Source organism: Dermacentor variabilis, chromosome 2 (assembly GCF_050947875.1).
Source record: "Dermacentor variabilis isolate Ectoservices chromosome 2, ASM5094787v1, whole genome shotgun sequence".
Lineage (NCBI taxonomy): Eukaryota > Metazoa > Arthropoda > Arachnida > Ixodida > Ixodidae > Dermacentor > Dermacentor variabilis.
Window position 1 is genome coordinate 153,965,846 of NC_134569.1, and position 18,914 is coordinate 153,984,759.

The 18,914-nt window shown below is 47.7% G+C and overlaps 1 protein-coding gene across 1 annotated transcript in view; it reads left to right on the top strand.

Annotated features, from left to right (window-relative positions):
- LOC142570508 (uncharacterized) overlaps window positions 1–18,914 on the top strand; it is a 96,981-nt gene that overhangs the window by 16,043 nt on the left and 62,024 nt on the right. Inside the window, exons 4-6 of the mRNA XM_075678889.1 lie at window positions 9,311–9,446; window positions 11,321–11,481; window positions 15,022–15,284. Coding sequence (XP_075535004.1) covers window positions 9,311–9,446; window positions 11,321–11,481; window positions 15,022–15,284 — 560 coding nt within the window. The remainder of the gene's footprint in view (window positions 1–9,310; window positions 9,447–11,320; window positions 11,482–15,021; window positions 15,285–18,914) is intronic.

An 18,914-nucleotide genomic window follows, 5' to 3' on the forward strand; every position in this document is an offset into this window, starting at 1 on the left:
TCCATTCGGTATTGAAAAAAATTGTTCGAACTAAACGAAAAGAAAAAGCATTTTAAAAGCAACTTCTCCTTTACCTTGCGTCCATTCACAATAAAGCGGTAGTCAATTCGGGAATAGCTGTATCGGGCTAAGAAACTGAACATGCGAGTAAAGTGATTCCTGTCGCATAGCACTCTTTACTCGTACGTAGCCATGAACCGAAGTTTCATGAACCAGATTCAGGAGAGCAACGTACGCCCGTCGAAAGCATAGCACCCTCAAGGTAACGAATGCGTTCGCATGTTGCAAGGTGCTGTTTTGGCAGCAACCTTTAGAAGACCGCCCAAAAGGCAACGAATCTGAAGCGATATAGAAATCGCGAAACTTACTGATACTCGTGTAGAATAACTTATAATGAACTGAACAATTGTCTATATCGAATGTCTGCCAGGGTGTACATATCCACGCCCTAACGACGGCTTCCTCTGAGTAACAAAACCGGAATCTCAAAGGCTGTGCTTTCACTGACTACGTGCACCGAAAGCGATTTCTGGAGCCCGAAATACGTAATAGCCGCCATGTTTTGGACACCACCTATAGCAACGAGGGAAGTGAACTGGAGCAGGCCTGTACAATCTTGCGCATCGAGAATACCGTTCTTAGTGATTAAAGTTTCAAGGTACAGAAAATAATTTGTGCCTATATACGCCTATTTTCGTGTTTTAAAACGATTGTTTTTTTTTCTTGCTTCCTGTCTTCACTGCGAATAACAAATGCGCATATAACGAACGCATCACAAGAGTTCGTTTAAGTTCGTTATAGGTGAGTTTCGGTATACTGAAGTACTCGATATATCGAGCTGGTTTTTTTTTTTTTGCGTATATGCGTGCTCGTTATAACCGGGTTCGACTGTATATCGAACGCGCCTCCCACTCAAACAGGCATTCTCACTGAATCTTTTGTATCTAATCTTTGTTGCTCGAAACAACGCCCCACAACAGCAGGAGGTAAGAAGTGAAGCCCTGTGCTTGCATTCTTACACTGTTCTTTTTATTCAAGGCGTTTTATTTGAATCAGTCATTGACGTCCACTTACCCGTCTGGTCGGTGCAGTGTTTTCCGCAAGACGATACCTTCTATATCACTCGAAAGGTGCACTTGAGGAAGCCGTGCTTTTCCTTCAGTCCTGTAGTTCTTGTCTTAGCTTTAGCGGCGATACGGGCAGTTAATCTATTTATGCTCGTATTCATCCTTTTGTTGTGTCTGTCTTCGCTTTTTCTTTTTTAACATTTTCGAGTGTTTATCGCTAGTGACTCTCCGTCAGGTGTCCTTTAACAGGACACTAAAGAGAAATGCCATATCACTTTAGACTGATAGTTATATTTAAAACTCAATTTTTTCGTAATGTTACGGCAAGATGATGATTATTAGAGTAGAAAATGAAGGCCAGACTCATTTTTGTTCCTTATCGCGCAGGTGCCCTAGAGCCGCTACATCAGTACGACACTATGGATTTCAAAGTATTTTCTCGTATTCGAGTCGTTGTAGTTCAGTAAAAGGTCCAAACAATTAAGTCACCAGTGGTGACAAGAAGCAAGCTTTCAGACATGATAACGGGCACAATATGGCGGAGTATTCCTCGAGCAACGTTGGGGAACGGCTGCGCTGAAATCCCACAGTGGCCGTGGTTGTAAATACGGGTTGGGCTGTTTATCGAGGCATAGTGGCGAACTATATATACCGTACAATCTCAGCTTGAGCAGACGACGAAACATTGATTCTATATAGGCTGTCAAAAGCCACGTGCCGTGACTAATGACGGCGAAAAAAGGCACTAGTTTCTCCAATACAGCCAAGTTGTCCACGTGACGTTAAGACTATGTCTACGTCACCTTCTCTGCTTTGCACGTCAACATCAACGTCGCTGTTCGCCTTCCTGGCCTACGTGGAAGCGCGTCGTGGTCGAAACCAGTGGGATGCTGGTTCGACGTTTCATTAATCTAGTATTGTAATGTGGCAATATTTTATTTCTGATTGTACGTAATTCTACTGCTGTCATATGGGACATAAAGTTGGAGGTTAACAAAGAAGCCGGATAAAAATTAAGGACTGCGCAACGAACAATGAAACAAAAATGTTAGGTGGAACGTTAAGAGTCACGAAGACAGCGGTGTGGATTAGAAAGCAAATGGGGGTAGTGAACATTCTAGTTAATATTAAAGAGAACCTTTAGTTCGCGGGCTTCTATGTAAATACATGGGAAAGATGGTCTTATTGTGATAGTAAATATATGGACACTCCAGACGTATTGCTGCCGCCGACGCCGCCGTGATGTACCGTATAAAGTGCAAGGGTCACTGTTGCAGCGCGCCCTCGCTATTGGCCTCGAGCTCCACCACTGGAAAAGCTGGCGCCACCGTCGGCGTGACGTGCTAGGAGGGATCACGCGGACATAGCGGCCGCGTCGGCTGCTTCGGGAGCGCCGAAGCGAGCTGAAAACGAGTTTAAATTCCCTAGCACGCTGCGGTCCTCATTTAGTGGCGAGATATTCCCGCTTCGAATGTCTCCTTTACAACGCTGGAAAGCACTACAATAGGTAGTGGCTGCCTTTGAAGGCGCACAACATGGTAGGCATACTGCTCGGTGCCGCAGTGCCGGACGTACGCAACGGAGCCCGGTGTCAGCCTTATTCACACGTAGCCGCTGGACAAGAAGCTGCGTAAAGCTTGGCTAGCGAAACATAAAACCGGCAAATAGTAATCGGCTACAACTCGGGTATGCAGCAAGCACAGACGCGAGGAAGATTTCTGCTACGGCGCCAGGTCTGCGATGTTCAGAAAACGCGCACTGAGATGCTCGCCCGAATCCGCTGCCCAACTAATGTCATGACGGTTTGGTCTATGAACTTGTCGATGCTATAGATACTGACAAGTTCACTGGAGTGGAAAGGGAGCGGTAAGAAGCACATTAAAAAAAGCATGGCATATGGTCATGTTTGTGTTTGGAATTCTGTGCACTGGATTACAAAAAAGAAGCAGCGGGAAATCGCACGCTGAAAACACCAATAAACATACAGTGCGACTCAACTCGAGAAATAATATTGAAGCGTCCAAGAATTTAGAAGAAAAAAAAAAGATTGAATCATCATGACGGCACATCACGTTGAAGTCTCTACAATGAAATTATTTTTGAGCAGCTCTGATAGCGCCCACGCAACAATGGTTGCTTGTATACTGTCAAATGCTCATATTCTGCGGCCTAAAGCTCATGGCACGGTGCGAAAGCGCGCACGCGGCGAAAGCGAAACAGTGCGCGGACAAGCATGCAGACGCGCAGTCGGTCGCTGCGAATCTGTGCGACTGCTGCATTGAGGCTTCATTCTATTACGCTACATTTAGTTATTCAAACACTATAAGAACATATTTCACATAGTTTGTTCTCAGCGTTTACCCACCTTTCACGTAAGAAAGCCGGTTCGGAAGTCTCCATCGCGGCGACCGCGCGCAGTGGCGTTCACTAGTACGTATTCGGTAAAGAGATAGCGTCTGTAAACGAGTCTGTGATTTCAGTTTTGCCAAGATTATTATTTAGACAGTAAAAACCTTCTCTCGTTTCGAAAGTACTTACAGAAATGTCCGGGAGAGCTCGCGCATGGTGTTTTCATTGAGCGCTGACATCAAAACCTATGAGGAGCGCGCCACGTGATCCCTCATACTACGCCAGCGAGGCGCTTCCGATAGATGGCGACTCCGTAACTCCTCGCCGCCAATACGTGCGCGTGAAAGCGTGCGAGGGGAGCCGACGATCGGCGACTCAATCTCGCCCGCGCGAAAGGGAGCAAAGCGGGGAGGAAACGCGCCGTCTTCCGTCGCGCGCGAGGCACCCAACGTTGCTAGGCGCCGGGGGGGGGGGGGTAGGGTGGTGGGCGCGGCGTTCTACCCAGACTGCAACTGCGCGTGTGGCGTCTGCGCGCGGTCGCGCGATCGTACTTGAGAGCGATCTACGTTGTTGCAACTTTCTGTGGCTATGAAGGGAAAGCTACGCAGGCGAAGCGCGCGCAAGTGAGAGCGCTTCTGAAAAGAGTCCCGTGTTTTCATCCACGTTAGTTTAAGCTGGGGAAGAGAAAACATACACACTTTATTACAACAGTTAAATAGGACAAAGCACACCACTGAATGTAATAAAGGTTTACTTATTTTGCGGCTTTTCTCTTCCGCAAATGCGAAACTGCCGCATGTGGAAGCTGCGTGGATTCACAATCCCGAGCAACCAAAAGCACTGTGAAAAGCTGGCGCCGTAACACATGTGCAGAAGCTCCACCGCCGTAGCTTTCTCTTCATAGCCACAGAAAGTTGTCCACGAGTATAGGTGTGTCGGCAGCTAGTAGCTTTGGCGTGCTGTGTGTTCTCGGCGCTCAGTTTGCGTGGAAGCGATAGACAGCACGAAGGTCACTTCACTCGCTGCTGTTGCCGCGTTTCCTCACGCCAGCGTTTTGACAGTGATTGTCTGCAGTCATCGAGCGCGTTGTGTTCATGTCTGTTGCGCGCGCTGACACCATTCTTGTTAATTTAGTTAATAAGCAAATGTGTACAAGCTGATACAGCCGATCAAATTACTATCCCTACTTCCTATGGCTGTCTGCTAATTTCCTATCGCAATCGGTGCTTCGCCGTTCGGGCGAAGCTGCGGCTTCTTCTCACAACCACTGCACCAAATTTGATGAGGTTTATTGCATTAAGCAACAATTAAAACCTCATGGCTTTTGAAAGCGGATTTTTGATCTAGGGCGTCGATTTAAAAAATTAAGAAGGATGCTCTAGCTCAAGAGCATTGCTTTCGTTTCCTGTCATTTATCCAAACACACTCTTCTGTACCTAATGAAATGTCCTATATAGAGCGTTTATGAGGCCGTCAAATTATTAGATCCTGTTATGTGATCTAAGAGAGCTGCTGTTCTCATCTGTCATAAAACACTACTTGTACAGAGTAGGTATACTTTAAATATATACTGCATATACTTTATATACCGATATGTTGTAAATATACACTTTTAAGGTAGTAGGCCACACATACAAAAAAACTTTCTTTTAATCGGAAGCCAGGATTTAATAACTTTTTTTCCTAAATAAACGTGTCTTACTTAACCTAACGAACCATTTAAAGTGCAGAAAATGGTTCATATTATTTTTTGTAGGTAATTTTTGACACAAAATGTGGTAGAAGTGCTGGTCGCACCAGCCGTGATAAGTAATAATGAGTTGCTGAATTGAGTAAAGCTTTGGTATTTATGTAGCTAATTGTGGGTCCTATGCAATGAACTAAGATAAATGCAATGAGATAAATAAATGTTCGAAAAAGTAAGCAAATGACCAAATTTATTTGTAAGATGGGCGGTAAATGCAAGAATTTTTCATGAATTGATTTCGTTCTATTTCGTTGCACAGATCTCCATGTGAGGAATGAGTGCGCAACATTCTATATAAATATATTCATTAAAAAAGTTATCATAGTTTGCGTAACATCAGGTCGAGCAGAATATTTCGTTTCGAGGAAAACGTAAAGAAATCTTCAAACTATGTGAAAGATATCAAAACAACATAGAGGCCTAAACTGCACCAGCTTCATGCAGGAGCCCCGATGAGATGCACTAGAGTCTCCTCTTGTTGATTCGTGTATCCGCTTGATGACTACATAAAATGAAAGAAAAAGGTATTTTGAATAACATTTGTATAAAAGAAATAGTAATGACTCTTGGCTTCGCGATACGAGAGAGTGCGTTGTAAAACTCACTGTAACTTCCAAACTATCGGTGATAGCAAGATAATTTCCTTGACAACATGTTGCTCAATGTTCGGACATACATAAAATGTACAAAAAAATTGACTTTCGAAGGTGGCCTCCCACCTTAAGGAATCTGTGCTCTCGGAGGTTGGACCTATTCTGAATCCCGCGCACCGGATCGCGCCGCAGAAAACGACCGCCTTTTCTATAAGCCCATACTGATGCCCGAGCAACTGATGATGTCTCCCCGTGTATAAACGCGATGTAAACATGTTTTACATGATTCCCCTTGTAAAGGAAACCGCTGAAACCAACCGACATGTATTGCGCGCTCTTCAGACAGCGTAAATACCGCCTGCGTGTTCTGTATGTACGCTGTCTCACCGATATATGGCTGCCGAGTACGTGGTCACGGGTTTGCGTGCCGGCCGCAGCGGCCACGTTCCGCGCCCCCATCAGAGTGTGGTCAAATGCAGCCGGGCATTCAACCCGCGGCTCTGTTTTTTATTCGTCTTGGGTGAAGAGAGCCGATTATTACTGGGGCAACAAAGGCTAAACTTTACTCGAATGTCGCACCGACATCCACGATCGTCTGTGTGACGTCAGGGATTTTCAAAGTATTTTGTCGCATATGGGCCGTGCTGCCTCAGGAAAATCCCTCGAGACTTGCCAGGGTGAGACATTTGTTCCTCCCGACCGCAGTGAAGCGCTTCTTTACCGCTAAAGAATCATCTAGACACGAGGTGAGCGCTGTCAAAATCGGTGGCGTGACGGCGCGAGCAGGTGCGGGAACTTGAGAGCGGCGTCGCCACCCGTCTTTCATTTCGGCGTCTTCATCGCCATAGCAAGCCTGCGCTCACGGTGACTGTTTTGACATTGCCAAAGCGTAGTTTACTACTACAGATTTTTTATTGCGCAAGTAACTATATGGACACTCCAGCCGCATTTGTTCCGTCGGCATCGTCGTCGCCGTGAGGTTCAGTATGATGTCTCTATGCTCTACATGCGTGCGAGGTTGAGCCGGCGATCACGGCTCAATCTCGCGCACGCAAGCAAGGATATTGGGGAGGAAGCGCGCCATATTCCGCCGCGCGCAAGGCTTCGGCGGTAGAGTAGTGACGGGGGAGGGGCCTTCTACTCCGAGGGGCCTGGGCCGCCCGGTTCACTGTATGTTGAAAGCCATCTGCAATGGGGACAGAGTCCGCCGCGCGCTGTGTTTCCGCGGCTTAGTTCGCTTTGATGCGAGACACAACACGAAGGTCAATTCGCTCGCTGCTGCTGCCGCGATTCCTCACTCCAGCGTTCTGACAGCGAGTTTCCGCGGGTATTGAGTGAGATGCTTTCATGTTTGCTTGTGCGCGCCTAACGCAATGCTTGTTAATTTATTTAGTATGCCTATGTTTACGAGTTTATACGGCCGATAAACCCACTATCTTTACTTCGTATGGCTGTCCACTAATTTGATATCGCAATCGATGCTTCGCCTTTCGTGCGAAACTGCTACTTTTTTGTGTATGGACATCTTTTCTTTCAACTTTCGCTTAAGCACGTTCAGTGGGAACACTACAGTATAGATTACTGGTTCAAAAAAGTGGAGGAAGGGGGCGGGTCAATAGTTTCTTGTGCCTATACCCACTTCCTCATTCTAAAGCATTCTACAGAAGTATCGCTGAATGTGGTCCACATTTCTCGTGCGTTCTACAGGCGTGAATGGTATACACCAGCCCCGTATAGCATTTCGCATCGAAAGCCGAGGGTTGCGTGAGCCGATTCTTCATAGGCAAGTCCTTAGATATGTTTCTTTATTCCTGGACGACCAGCCGACATTGCTGACGCGTGGCTTACAGATGGCAGATTAGTCGCATATCGTTCGCTTTTCAGCATAAAAGGGGATGCAACCGTTCTTAATTGCCGACAGCAAGTGCAAGCGTCCTGCAGTGCTTTACCTTTGGGAACGCCAAAATAACGTGCTTTTGTTTTGGTACCCAGCATATCTGCGTGTCACTTATTTGTTCAAACTAGGAAAAATAAGTAAATCATCACAGAGCTCCTCGTTGAGGGATATAAACGGAGGAAATCGAGTGCCATGGTTCGAATACATGCTTATGTGAACATAACAAGAGCCGGCGTAGACTCGTATGGTGATTTTCTTGTTTGCGAGAACTGTGTAACCTCATTCAAGGCTCAGCTAGAAAGACGACCTTCGATAAGGCTTGTGCAAGCAGCAGCCAGTAGCCAGCATTCCGTAGTCCAGTGCAGCAGTACAGACGTTGCAATATCACTGAACGCGGGCGTTATCTTCGTACAGCTGGCCTCCTGTTCGCGCGCGTACATTACATCTCTTGCAAGTGGATATGATACGGAGTTGTTCACCCCGCAGCAGAGTCACTAAGGCGAAATTTTGTGATTGCTATGCCTCGACCAACAAGCACCGACTTTTGAAGAGCGTCCATATTTCAAGTGCTTGTAAAAACTCCTGTCGAGTCTCCATTACATCGCAAAGCATTCGCAGTTTCCTTGGAGAAATTATGTTGTATTGGAGGTCGTCCTCACAGCGCTGCGTAACTCAATGGACGTCGCGCTTCGAAAAATCACATGTTTCCAAGAACCGTCGTTATCAATTAGGATTTTGATTTATGTATGAAAATGATCCGTTTGGCAGCACTTCCGGCAGATTTTAGCAGTGTGGCAATAAAGCTCTGTATACGTTCCCGTGCAGTTTGATTAGCTGAATGGGTTACTTATTCACATTGTTGCGGTACAACAGACGCTTAAGTGACATTGCGCAAAGCAAGACGAAGACGGGCATCGGGGCTTGGCGCTCACGAGCTGCATGGTTCCCACATTAGTCTCTGGCTGCGCTGCTCTCGTAATTAAATGCATTGTAATTAATTTCTTCATTTGCGTCTCTCCGCACGTAATACTTTGGTGAAAGTGCGGGGCAACAAATTGGCCAGGAACCTAGAGATTTATGTTAGCACCACGTTGAAATTTGTCGAAAGTGTTCTCAAGTAGGTCGTTTTTCATGTAGCAAACAGGATCTGTTTCATAACTACGCTTCTTGGAGTAGATTTTTCGAACTTCGACGTCCGTTCAGTAACGCGTAGCGTGAGCAGGCGTACGCCGAGAGGTAGCGAGGCGTCTCGCGCACTAGGGGGGCTATTTTGTAAGAGTCCACCTAGTGGACTGTCCATTTCGGCCGCTGCTGATTGGCTAGGGCCGCCCGTCTCCTCCTCTCCCGTACAGCTGCATCCAATCAGCAGTGGCCGAAATGGACAGTCCACTAGGTGGACTCTTACAGAATAGCCCCCCTGATGTCCCAAATGTCTGGCCACGTGCTCGTGCAGAGCGGCAGTGCATAGAGACAGCACACATTTCCGTAGACGATGAACATAGACCAATTTCTGTGTGCCAGGCGAACTCGGACGCAAGCGACAGCAGTTATCGCGCATGTCTGAACGCGAATAAGGAACGCGCGAGGTGACGTCGACGCACCGACAACTGCAGTGCAGAGTCGCACAGTTTTCATTGCAGTGGTCTCGAATACGCAGCCCAACTTCGCGCCATCAAGTCAGCGGTAAAGAAGCTGCTCACGGCCGCGTCGAGGAGACAATACTCTGGACTGGACTTCAAGAAGCAGACGCACACGGAGCACAGGTGCATCGTGCATCCACGCTCCAGGTTCAGGTGCGTGAGCTGGCCTTCGGCTCGAATGCGCGCTTCAGTCGACACCACCGCACTTCTCAAACAGTAGTTGGCGCACTCGTAGGGGCTGTCCATATGCAGTATAGTATTGCTACTCGTTGCCGTGATAGCTGTTTGGTAGTTATTGTGTAAAGAAAAAAAAGGGGGGGGGGGTGGACGGGGAGAGAGAGAACTGGTTCTTGTAGGGAAAGGAGGAAAGGCTGGTAGGCCTAGGGAAGGCCTAAGGTAGGGAAACTGTCTTTTTTTTTAGAAAGTGAAGTGAAGAAATACTGAAGAAAAATGAAAATCAGTGAGCAAGAAAACGCAAAATGGTGGGAGCTGAACCCTGCCTCGGCGCCATGATGACCGGCAGTCCTCGTTGCTTTCCCGGTGTGCTTGAGTTCAAGGTGCCAATTTTGAAGAACCATGCCGAGGACAGGGGCACTGTGGACTTTTGAGGCCAACTTTAGGAACAAGTTGAGAAGTGGAGGCTGCGTTTGTTCATCCGCTGCTATTGTGGAAACTTATTCTTACCTCCCTGCATTTTGATCTCGAATTGTAAGCGAGTCTGATGTGGTGTAAAGACGCAACATGCTTAGAAGCGCACCATAGTTGCCCACCTCTGCTCCTTTCTCTTAATTACAACCTGCTCCTCCCTAGCGTCACCGTAGTCGCACTTCAGCCCGCTAAGTAGTGCTACTACCGGCATGCTTTGGGGCAGCGGTTGCTTAGTGAAATTTACTCTTTGTGAAATCGGCCTATTCAGCGGGGGCCGCGGCTGCGCGTCCGTCCGCTTTCGTTTCCCTAAACTTAGAGCCATAGGAACGCTGGCCTGAGCAACTCACGGCCAATTCACGGAATGCGGAACATCGTTTGAACCAAAGGAGTCCAGTAGCACCTAAGAGCAGGCGACTAGGCAGTGAGCCTTCGTATGCTGCAGATAGCTCAAGGCATAGCATGGTTGCCAGAGCCGAGATGCTCGCTGTGCAATGAGTGAGCAAACAGGGCTGGTATAATGCGCGGATTACTATCGATTGATTGCGTTCCTCTGTCGTTCACGGTTGACGAGGAGCCAATCTCGGCGCTAATTAACAAGGGCGGAGCGCGACTTGGCCTCACTGGGGCAGCGGGAAAAGGAATATACTACTGAGACAGAATCGTTGCTTTATATAGTGTGCTGGCCCAGTTTCAGTATTGCTGACTCACTTTTATTTGTTATTTCTAAATTTTATTTATTTTGCCTCGATACGCATTGCCAGTAGTGCGTACTCACTGCGGTGAATCGCCGAGGTCCTGTTACATACCTGGAACTTTAAATGGTCTTCCGAATGACACATTTTCATTGACTTCACGCATCAAATGCGATCTACTGTACTTTGTTTAGACAATTGTTAATGTATTTATTTACTTGCTTCTTTTAGTTTGTAACCTCTGTACACTTTTTAACAAATGTAACGCATATTACTTGACATTCAACACTGTAGCAGCTGCCACCTCAGGTGGGCAATTGTGAGCTTCTTTTATGTACAGATATATTGTGTTCTAATAATAATAATAATAATAATAATAATAATAATAATAATAATAATAATAATAATAATAATAATAATAATAATAATAATAATAATAATAATAATAATAATAATAATTATTAGTCCTTTTTTATACTCCATCTTTTACACCAGAGCATAGCCACGGAACCGACCTTTCATAAAGCAAACTTATTCATTTATTTTATTGCCCAGCTGATCGGCTGGTTCACAAACTTACAGACCTGCCTAAGTGATTGGCGGCGTGCCAACCAGCTAACCTTGTGATGGCGTGATTTATTTGTTTGCCCTGCGAACAATTCCATCGACCCGTCGTGGGCCGTGCAGGAAGTGGTGGGACGGCTTCATCGTGCTGTTGCTCCTCATGAACCTGGTACTGGTCCCTCTCCACCTGGCTTTCTTCCCGACGACGGGAATCAAGTGGGCGCTCTACTCTCTCTACTCCGACTTCATGCTCCTCGCAGACATGCTGCTTAACTTCAGGACTGGTAAGAGTACTACCCTCGCCCTCCCCCCCCCCCCCCTTTCCGTATGTTCAAATGATGCTCAACTCGAAACTGTTCCTCCGCTGCACGGAGTTGAGCACAGCGCCGTGCCGCGGCTTCAGAAGACACTACACTTCTAAGGAACTGCCGTGGAGTGTCAGTGAAGCGCAGTGAACGTTCCTGTCGAGGGGCGGTGCTGTGAAAAAAAAAAAAAAGGTTTGATGATGATGCACGGCGTAGTAGGGGATTCCGAAAATTTTGACTACCTAAGGTTATTTAACTTGCACCCAAGTCTAAGTACAAAGGTGCTTTCGCATTTCGCCCCCATCGAAATGCGGCCGCCGTGGCCGGGATTCGATCCCGCGACCTCGTGCTTACCAGCCCTACACCATAGCCACTAAAAGCAACCACGGCGAGTGCGCGGCGCTGTGATCAACTTTTTTTCATCGAGGTGGAGTGCTGAGTAGAGGAGCGTTCTAAAATACGGGGGTGTGCGTCCTAGGTAACTTATGCCAATATTTAGAATATGCAAGTGTCAAGCGTATAGCTGGAAAGAACCAAGGTGAAATGTTTGCCGTCGCTTGGAGCAAGTCGCACTATATTCTGTATTTCGCATGATTATATAATTGGTTATTATCATTTACCCAAGTGTTCGATACGGGATACATAAAAGCTTTTTTCGAGTCCGAAAGAATGCTCGCGAAAAAGAAAAGACAGAGTGCCGCGTAACTGAACGCTGGATCGGGAATTCTTGAGATTGGTCTACAATTTTCTCATCTACGCTTTTGCTCTGAGTATAGGATTTTAAGAAGTAGCCCAATTAATAGTAATTGAGTACGCAATTATGCGAAATACAAGAACAACACCTTAGCACTTAGGAGTCGTGAACGTGAAAGCATTAATGTCCGATTGAACGGCGCTGAGCGATATTTCGAGATTTCCGCTGCGATTAATGTGCCGTAGCGGCACGTGCTGCCCGTGCCACCAAGCAGCACCAGCCTGCGGTGCCAACGCCGCATGCCGCCGGCGCGGTGACGCCCATCGGGTGGCGCGTAGCGGCGGTGCCCTCTCCCCTCACGCAACACCTGGTGCACTCTCGCCGCAGCAGGTGTTCTCTTTCGCCTGCTCTGCGAGGCGTTGACTCTGTTCCGTAGAGGAGCGCTCGTGCCGAGAGCGAGAGCGTAGATGACGTGGCGTCGCGGCGTTGCCCTCTCCCCTCACGCAACACCTGGCGCACTCTCGCCGCAGCAGGTGTTCTCTTTCGCCTGCTCTGCGAGGCGTTGGCTCTGTTCCGTGGAGGAGCGCTCGTGCCGAGAGCGAAGATGACGTATCATCGCGGCGATGCCCTCTCCCCTCACGCAACACCTGGCGCACTCTTGCCGCAGCAGGTGTTCTCCTTCGCCTGCTCTGCGAGGCATTGACTCCGTTACGTCGAGGAGCGCTCGTGGCGAGAGCGAGAGCGTAGATGACGTGGCGTCGCGGCGTTGCCCTCTCCCCCACGCAACACCTGGCGCGCTCTCACCGCAGCAGGTGTACTCTTTCGCCTGCTCTGCGAGGCGTTGGCTCTGTTCCGTGGAGGAGCGCTCGTGCCGAGAGCGTAGATGATGCGGCGTCGCGGCGTTGCCCTCTCCCCCACGCAACACCTCGCGCAATCTCGCCGCAGCAGGTGTTCTCTTTCGCCTGCTCTGCGAAGCCTTGGCTCTGTTCTGTGGAGGAGCGCTCGTGCCGAGAGCGAGAGCATAGATGACGTGGCGTCGCGGCTTTGCCCTCTCCCCTCACGCAACACCTGGCGCGCTCTCGCGCAGCAGGTGTTCTCTTTCGCCTGCTCTGCGAGGCGTCGACTCCATTCCGTCGAGGAGCGCTCGTGCCTAGAGCGAGAGCGTAGATGACATGGCGTCGCGGCGTTGCCCTCTCCTCCCACGCAACAGCTGGCGTGCTGTCGTTGCAGCAGGCGATTCCTTTTCGTGCGCTCTGCTCCGTCGAGGCACAGCTCGTGACATGGCGCCGCAGCCAATGGCAATGCGAGTTTAGGTTCCGCTTTGCTGATACAGATGACAGACGCTGGCTTTCTCGCTTAATGGGCCATTTGATGCTTTCGCATCCAAAATAGTCTCACTTGCTCTATGCGGCGACAAACAGTTGACATTACGTAGGTTCTGTCCGGCTCGTATTTTGATATTTTGGCACAAGTTACGTGGGTATATAAGAAGGACTGCACCGTCGGTAGCGCCGGTCGCCCTCTCGTTTCGGTACTGTATACTGAAATGGCGAGTTGGTACGATAACGCACGATAAAAGTTGTCAGGGTCCGTGTTCACAAACAACCGCTAGAACTGTTGGTACAACAGCAGGCGCTGTAGCCAGTCGTCATGTGGTGCGCATGATTATTGTGAACTCGGCGCCAAGGGGCGTCCTGCTTCGTCCAGTAGGCTTTGCATTATGGAGACAGGACAGCGTTATGGCCTTCTGTGGCTGGCATGAGCGTTATGTGCACGAACACTTAAGGCGTTCCTGCCGAGCAGCTGAGTGCGTACTACTCCTGGTATGGTGACGAAATGTGTGCAGGTTCAGCAGTAGCCGGCCTCGTCTGCCAGGCTAAAAACCGCCTGCTACAACATCACTATCACCACCACTCCGACACCGTGGTGCTTACATTGTTCTCAGTGGAACAAACAGTAATCCTTTAAGCTGCGAACACGGACGGTTTTCCTCTGTGTCTCGCTTACATTTATTTAGATTTCATTTTCTCGCTCTGATCTTCCGCGTTTCGGCAAATGAGAAATCGTGACAGGTAGCAAGGTACGCCGAGTCAGTAAGTGCACGAAAAAACGGGAACAGGAACAGCTGTCAGACTTTGCTGGCTATGCTTGACGCATTGCACGCACATCCCTGTAGCTTTTCCAGCGACGTTTCCTAGCACTCAGCCTCGCAAGTACGGGTAAAGAACAATGCTGCTTAATTTTGGTGATGTGATGAGAACCGGCGCATTCAGCGTTACATGGCCGACGGCCTTCAGAATTATACGGACGATGGCCGACAGTGAGAATCGCGCGACGGTGTTCCGACGACGAGCGATACGAATGACGAATGGGTATTATACTCCGCTTTTGAGTCGTACGAATTCCATATAGTTTGGTCACATGCATATCGAAAATTCAAACAAATATGAACGCTTTGGTCGGTCCGCTGTGTTTAAAATATACTTTGGAACTCCATAAGTAGAATAATCTTATCGTTTGATGGTAGGCACGCACGCTTAAATAATAATTATTATATATTATTTTTAATTAAAAATGTCTTGATACTCGTGAACATTGTTCTGCCTTGTCATTTTCAGTTCGCGTTTCACTTGTCTATGATGGTAAATATCTCTTCATATGTAATTTCATCATAAATCACATCTAATTAAGCTTCAGATAGTCCTGCTTTCTGATAATCCAGTTATAAATGTGGGATCAGAACGACAAATGCCGTGTTGACACGTGACGACTGTGCTATTCGTGATCACGTTTGAAGTAATCATCGATCATAATTTTACGCTCAGGCATTGACGATCGCAAGCAGGGCATCGTTATCATGGACCCAGCTGAGATCAAGCAGCACTACCTAAAAGGATGGTTCCCCGTGGACTTGTTGAGCAGTCTTCCACTGGACTTCATCATCTGGACGTGGCCTACAAAGCACCACGGAAACGGAAACTTCTATATCCGCTCCAGGTTATCGCAACTCGCCAAGCTCCTCAGCTTCGTCAAGCTTATCAAGATCAGCCGTCTCTTCCGATACGGAGGGCGCACCGAGCAGATAATGGTGAGGATTCAGCATAAACCGCTTCTGGTTTCGCTCCTTCTTAAAAGGGACACTGCATAGCTTTTCGAAGAGACAGTTAAGACAAGAAAAAAAGTAATCGTGTAGAGTTATGAATATTAAAAAAATACATTGATTTGCGAACTTCCTTCAAAATTTTTGCAAAATATTTCGCGCTTACCGCGGCTTTGCTATTGCTCAAACTTTACAAGATCACATTTTGGGATCCGGGTAGTTCAAGATAAGGTTTAGTGCTGTTAATGGCCTTGTCTGAAAAGAAAAATTAACGGACTAATACGATAATGCCTAATGCGAAATTTTAGCGCAGCTATGTACGTGTTTTCATTTCGCGATATATTGACTGACGGGAACAATCTGTCTCGCGCAGCACGTTGCAAACAGAGCCAAGTGGTGCGTGAGTGCTTCGCGAATCTGGAGATCGCTAGCGCGTGGGTGACGCGTGAGCGTGATTCACAGCAGCCGCCGAAGACAGACCTCCGCTCATGTAGCGCTGTTTCCACAGCGGGGAGGGGGGTGAGGGGGGGGGGAGGGGGTTCGGGAATAGGTGACATGAGGACACGATAGCAGTTTGAGGCAAACGGGATAAATTTAAGTTCAAGGCACGGTACGGTACGTTTCTGCTATTTCTTAAAAATAAATCAAGCAAGTTTGTCAAGCGAGCAACTTACGCAGGGCGTGCAGAAGCAGACCTGCATTAAAGTACACCGTAGGGTCCAGGTGAACCTACGGAAGCGGTCGCACGTCAAATCAACACTTTGTGCCCGCCGCGGTAGCTTTGAAGCTATGGCATTGCTCGAGGTCGCGGATTTGATCACGACCGCGACAGCACCATTTAGATGGGTGCGAAGTAGAAAACGCACATCCAATTAGATTTTGGGACATGTTAAAGAACACCACTGTGTCAAAATTCAGGGTTTGCCACTATGGCATGCCTCATTGTCCTATTGTGGTTTTTGGCACAGCTGCAGCGGTGGCGTAGAGGTAGAACACCCGCCTCGCGTGCAAGAGGTCCGTGGTTCGAATCCCGGTGCCGGCAATTTTCCACCGGATTACAAAAAAAAAAAAATCCGCGTGTTGATAAAATTGCACAAACAGGCCTGGAGTGTGGCCTGATCCCGGTGACCAGAACCGTTAACGCACTCCCTCACCAGAGCAGGATTGGCCACCCTGGTGCAGTACTTGGCCACAACCTCCTATGAACACAACAATCAAACCCCGGCCCTCAGTCCCCAGAAGCTGCGATGCAACTGACCACGGCGGCGGTCAGACCTGCGACGCAGCAGAGGGTGCTAAGAATCACTGGCTCCGGACAGGCCGCCATTGGAATATGAACCTGGCAACGTTTAACGCTAGAACGTTATCTAGTGGGGCGAGTCTAGCAGTGCTATTGGAGGAATTAGAGGGCAGTAAATGGGATATAATAGGGCTCAGTGAAGTTAGGAGGCCGAAAGAAGCATATACAGTGCTAAATAGCGGGCACGTCCTGTGCTACCGGGGCTTAGCGGATAGAAGAGAACTAGGAGTCGGATTCCTGATTAATAAGAATATAGCTGGTAACATACAGGAATTCTATAGCATTAACGAGAGGGTGGCAGGTCTTGTTGTGAAACTTAATAAGAGGTACAAAATGAAGATTGTACAGGTCTACGCCCCTACATCCAGTCATGATGACCAGGAAGTCGAAAGCTTCTATGAAGACGTGGAATCGGCGGTGGGGAGAGTGAAAACTAAATACACTATACTAATGGGCGACTTTAATGCCAAGGTAGGCAAGAAGCAGGCTGGAGACAAGGCAGTGGGGGAATATGGCATAGGCACTAGGAATAGCAGGGGAGAGTTATTAGTAGAGTTTGCGGAACAGAATAATATGAGGATAATGAATACCTTCTTCCGCAAGCGGGATAGCGGAAAGTGGACGTGGAGGAGCCCGAACGGCGAGACTAGAAATGAAATAGACTTCATACTCTGCGCTAACCCTGGCATCATACAAGATGTGGACGTGCTCGGCAAGGTGCGCTGCAGTGACCACAGGATGGTAAGAACTCGAATTAGCCTAGACCTGAGGAGGGAACGGAAGAAACAGGTACATAAGAAGCCGATCAATGAGTTAGCGGTAAGAGGAAAAATAGAGGAATTCCAGATCAAGCTACAGAACAGGTATTCAGCTTTAACTCAGGAAGAGGACCCTAGTGTTGAAGCAATGAACGACAATCTTGTGGGCATCATTAAGGAGTGTGCAATGGAAGTCGGTGGTAACTCCGTTAGGCAGGATACCAGCAAACTATCGCAGGAGAGGAAAGATCTGATCAAGAAACGCCAATGTATGAAAGCATCTAACCCTACAGCTAGAATAGAACTGGCAGAACTTTCGAAGTTAATCAACAAGCGTAAGACAGCTGACATAAGGAAGTATAATATGGATAGAATTGAACATGCTCTCAGGAGCGGAGGAAGCCTAAAAACAGTGAAGAAACTAGGAATTGGCAAGAATCAGATGTATGCGTTAAGAGACAAAGCCGGCAATATCATTACTAATATGGATGAGATAGTTCAAGTGGCTGAGGAGTTCTATAGAGATTTATACAGTACCAGTGGCACCCACGACGATAATGGAAGAGAAAATAGTCTAGAGGAATTCGAAATCCCGAAGGTAACGCCGGAAGAAGTAAAGAAAGCCTTAGGAGATATGCAAAGGGGGAAGGCAGCTGGGGAGGATCAGGTAACAGCAGATTTGTTGAAGGATGGTGGACAGATTGTTCTAGAGAAACTGGCCACCCTGTATACGCAATGCCTCATGACTTCGAGCGTACCGGAATCTTGGAAGAACGCTAACATAATCCTAATCCATAAGAAAGGGGACGCCAAAGACTTGAAATATTATAGACCGATCAGCTTACTGTCCGTTGCCTACAAAGTATTTACTAAGGTAATTGCAAATAGAATCAGGAACACCTTAGACTTCTGTCAACCAAAGTACCAGGCAGGATTCCGTAAAGGCTACTCAACAATAGACCATATTCACACTATCAATAAAGTGATAGAGAAATGTGCAGAATATAACCAACCCTTATATATAGCTTTCATTGATTACGAGAAAGCGTTTGATTCAGTCGAAACCTCAGCAGTCATGGAGGCAGCAGACCAATTGCAATACATGCTCACTGACCTGGAGAGGCAAAGCAGAAGAGTGGGTCTAAAAATTAATATGCAGAAAACTAAAGTAATGCTTAACAGTCTCGGGAGAGAACAGCAATTTACAATAGGCAACGAGGCACTGGAAGTCGTAAGGGAATACATATACTTAGGGCAGGTAGTGACGGCGGATCCGGATCATGAGAAGGAAATAATCAGAAGAATAAGAATGGGCTGGAGTGCGTTTGGCAGGCATTCCCAAATCATGAACAGCAGGTTGCCGTTATCCCTCAAGAGAAAAGTATATAATAGCTGTGTCTTACCAGTACTCACCTACGGGGAAGAAACCTGGAGGCTTACGAAAAGGGTTCTACTCAAATTGAGGACGACGCAACGAACTATGGAAAGAAGAATGATGGGTGTTTACGTTAAGGGATAAGAAAAGAGCAGATTGGGTGAGGGAACAAACGCGAGTTAATG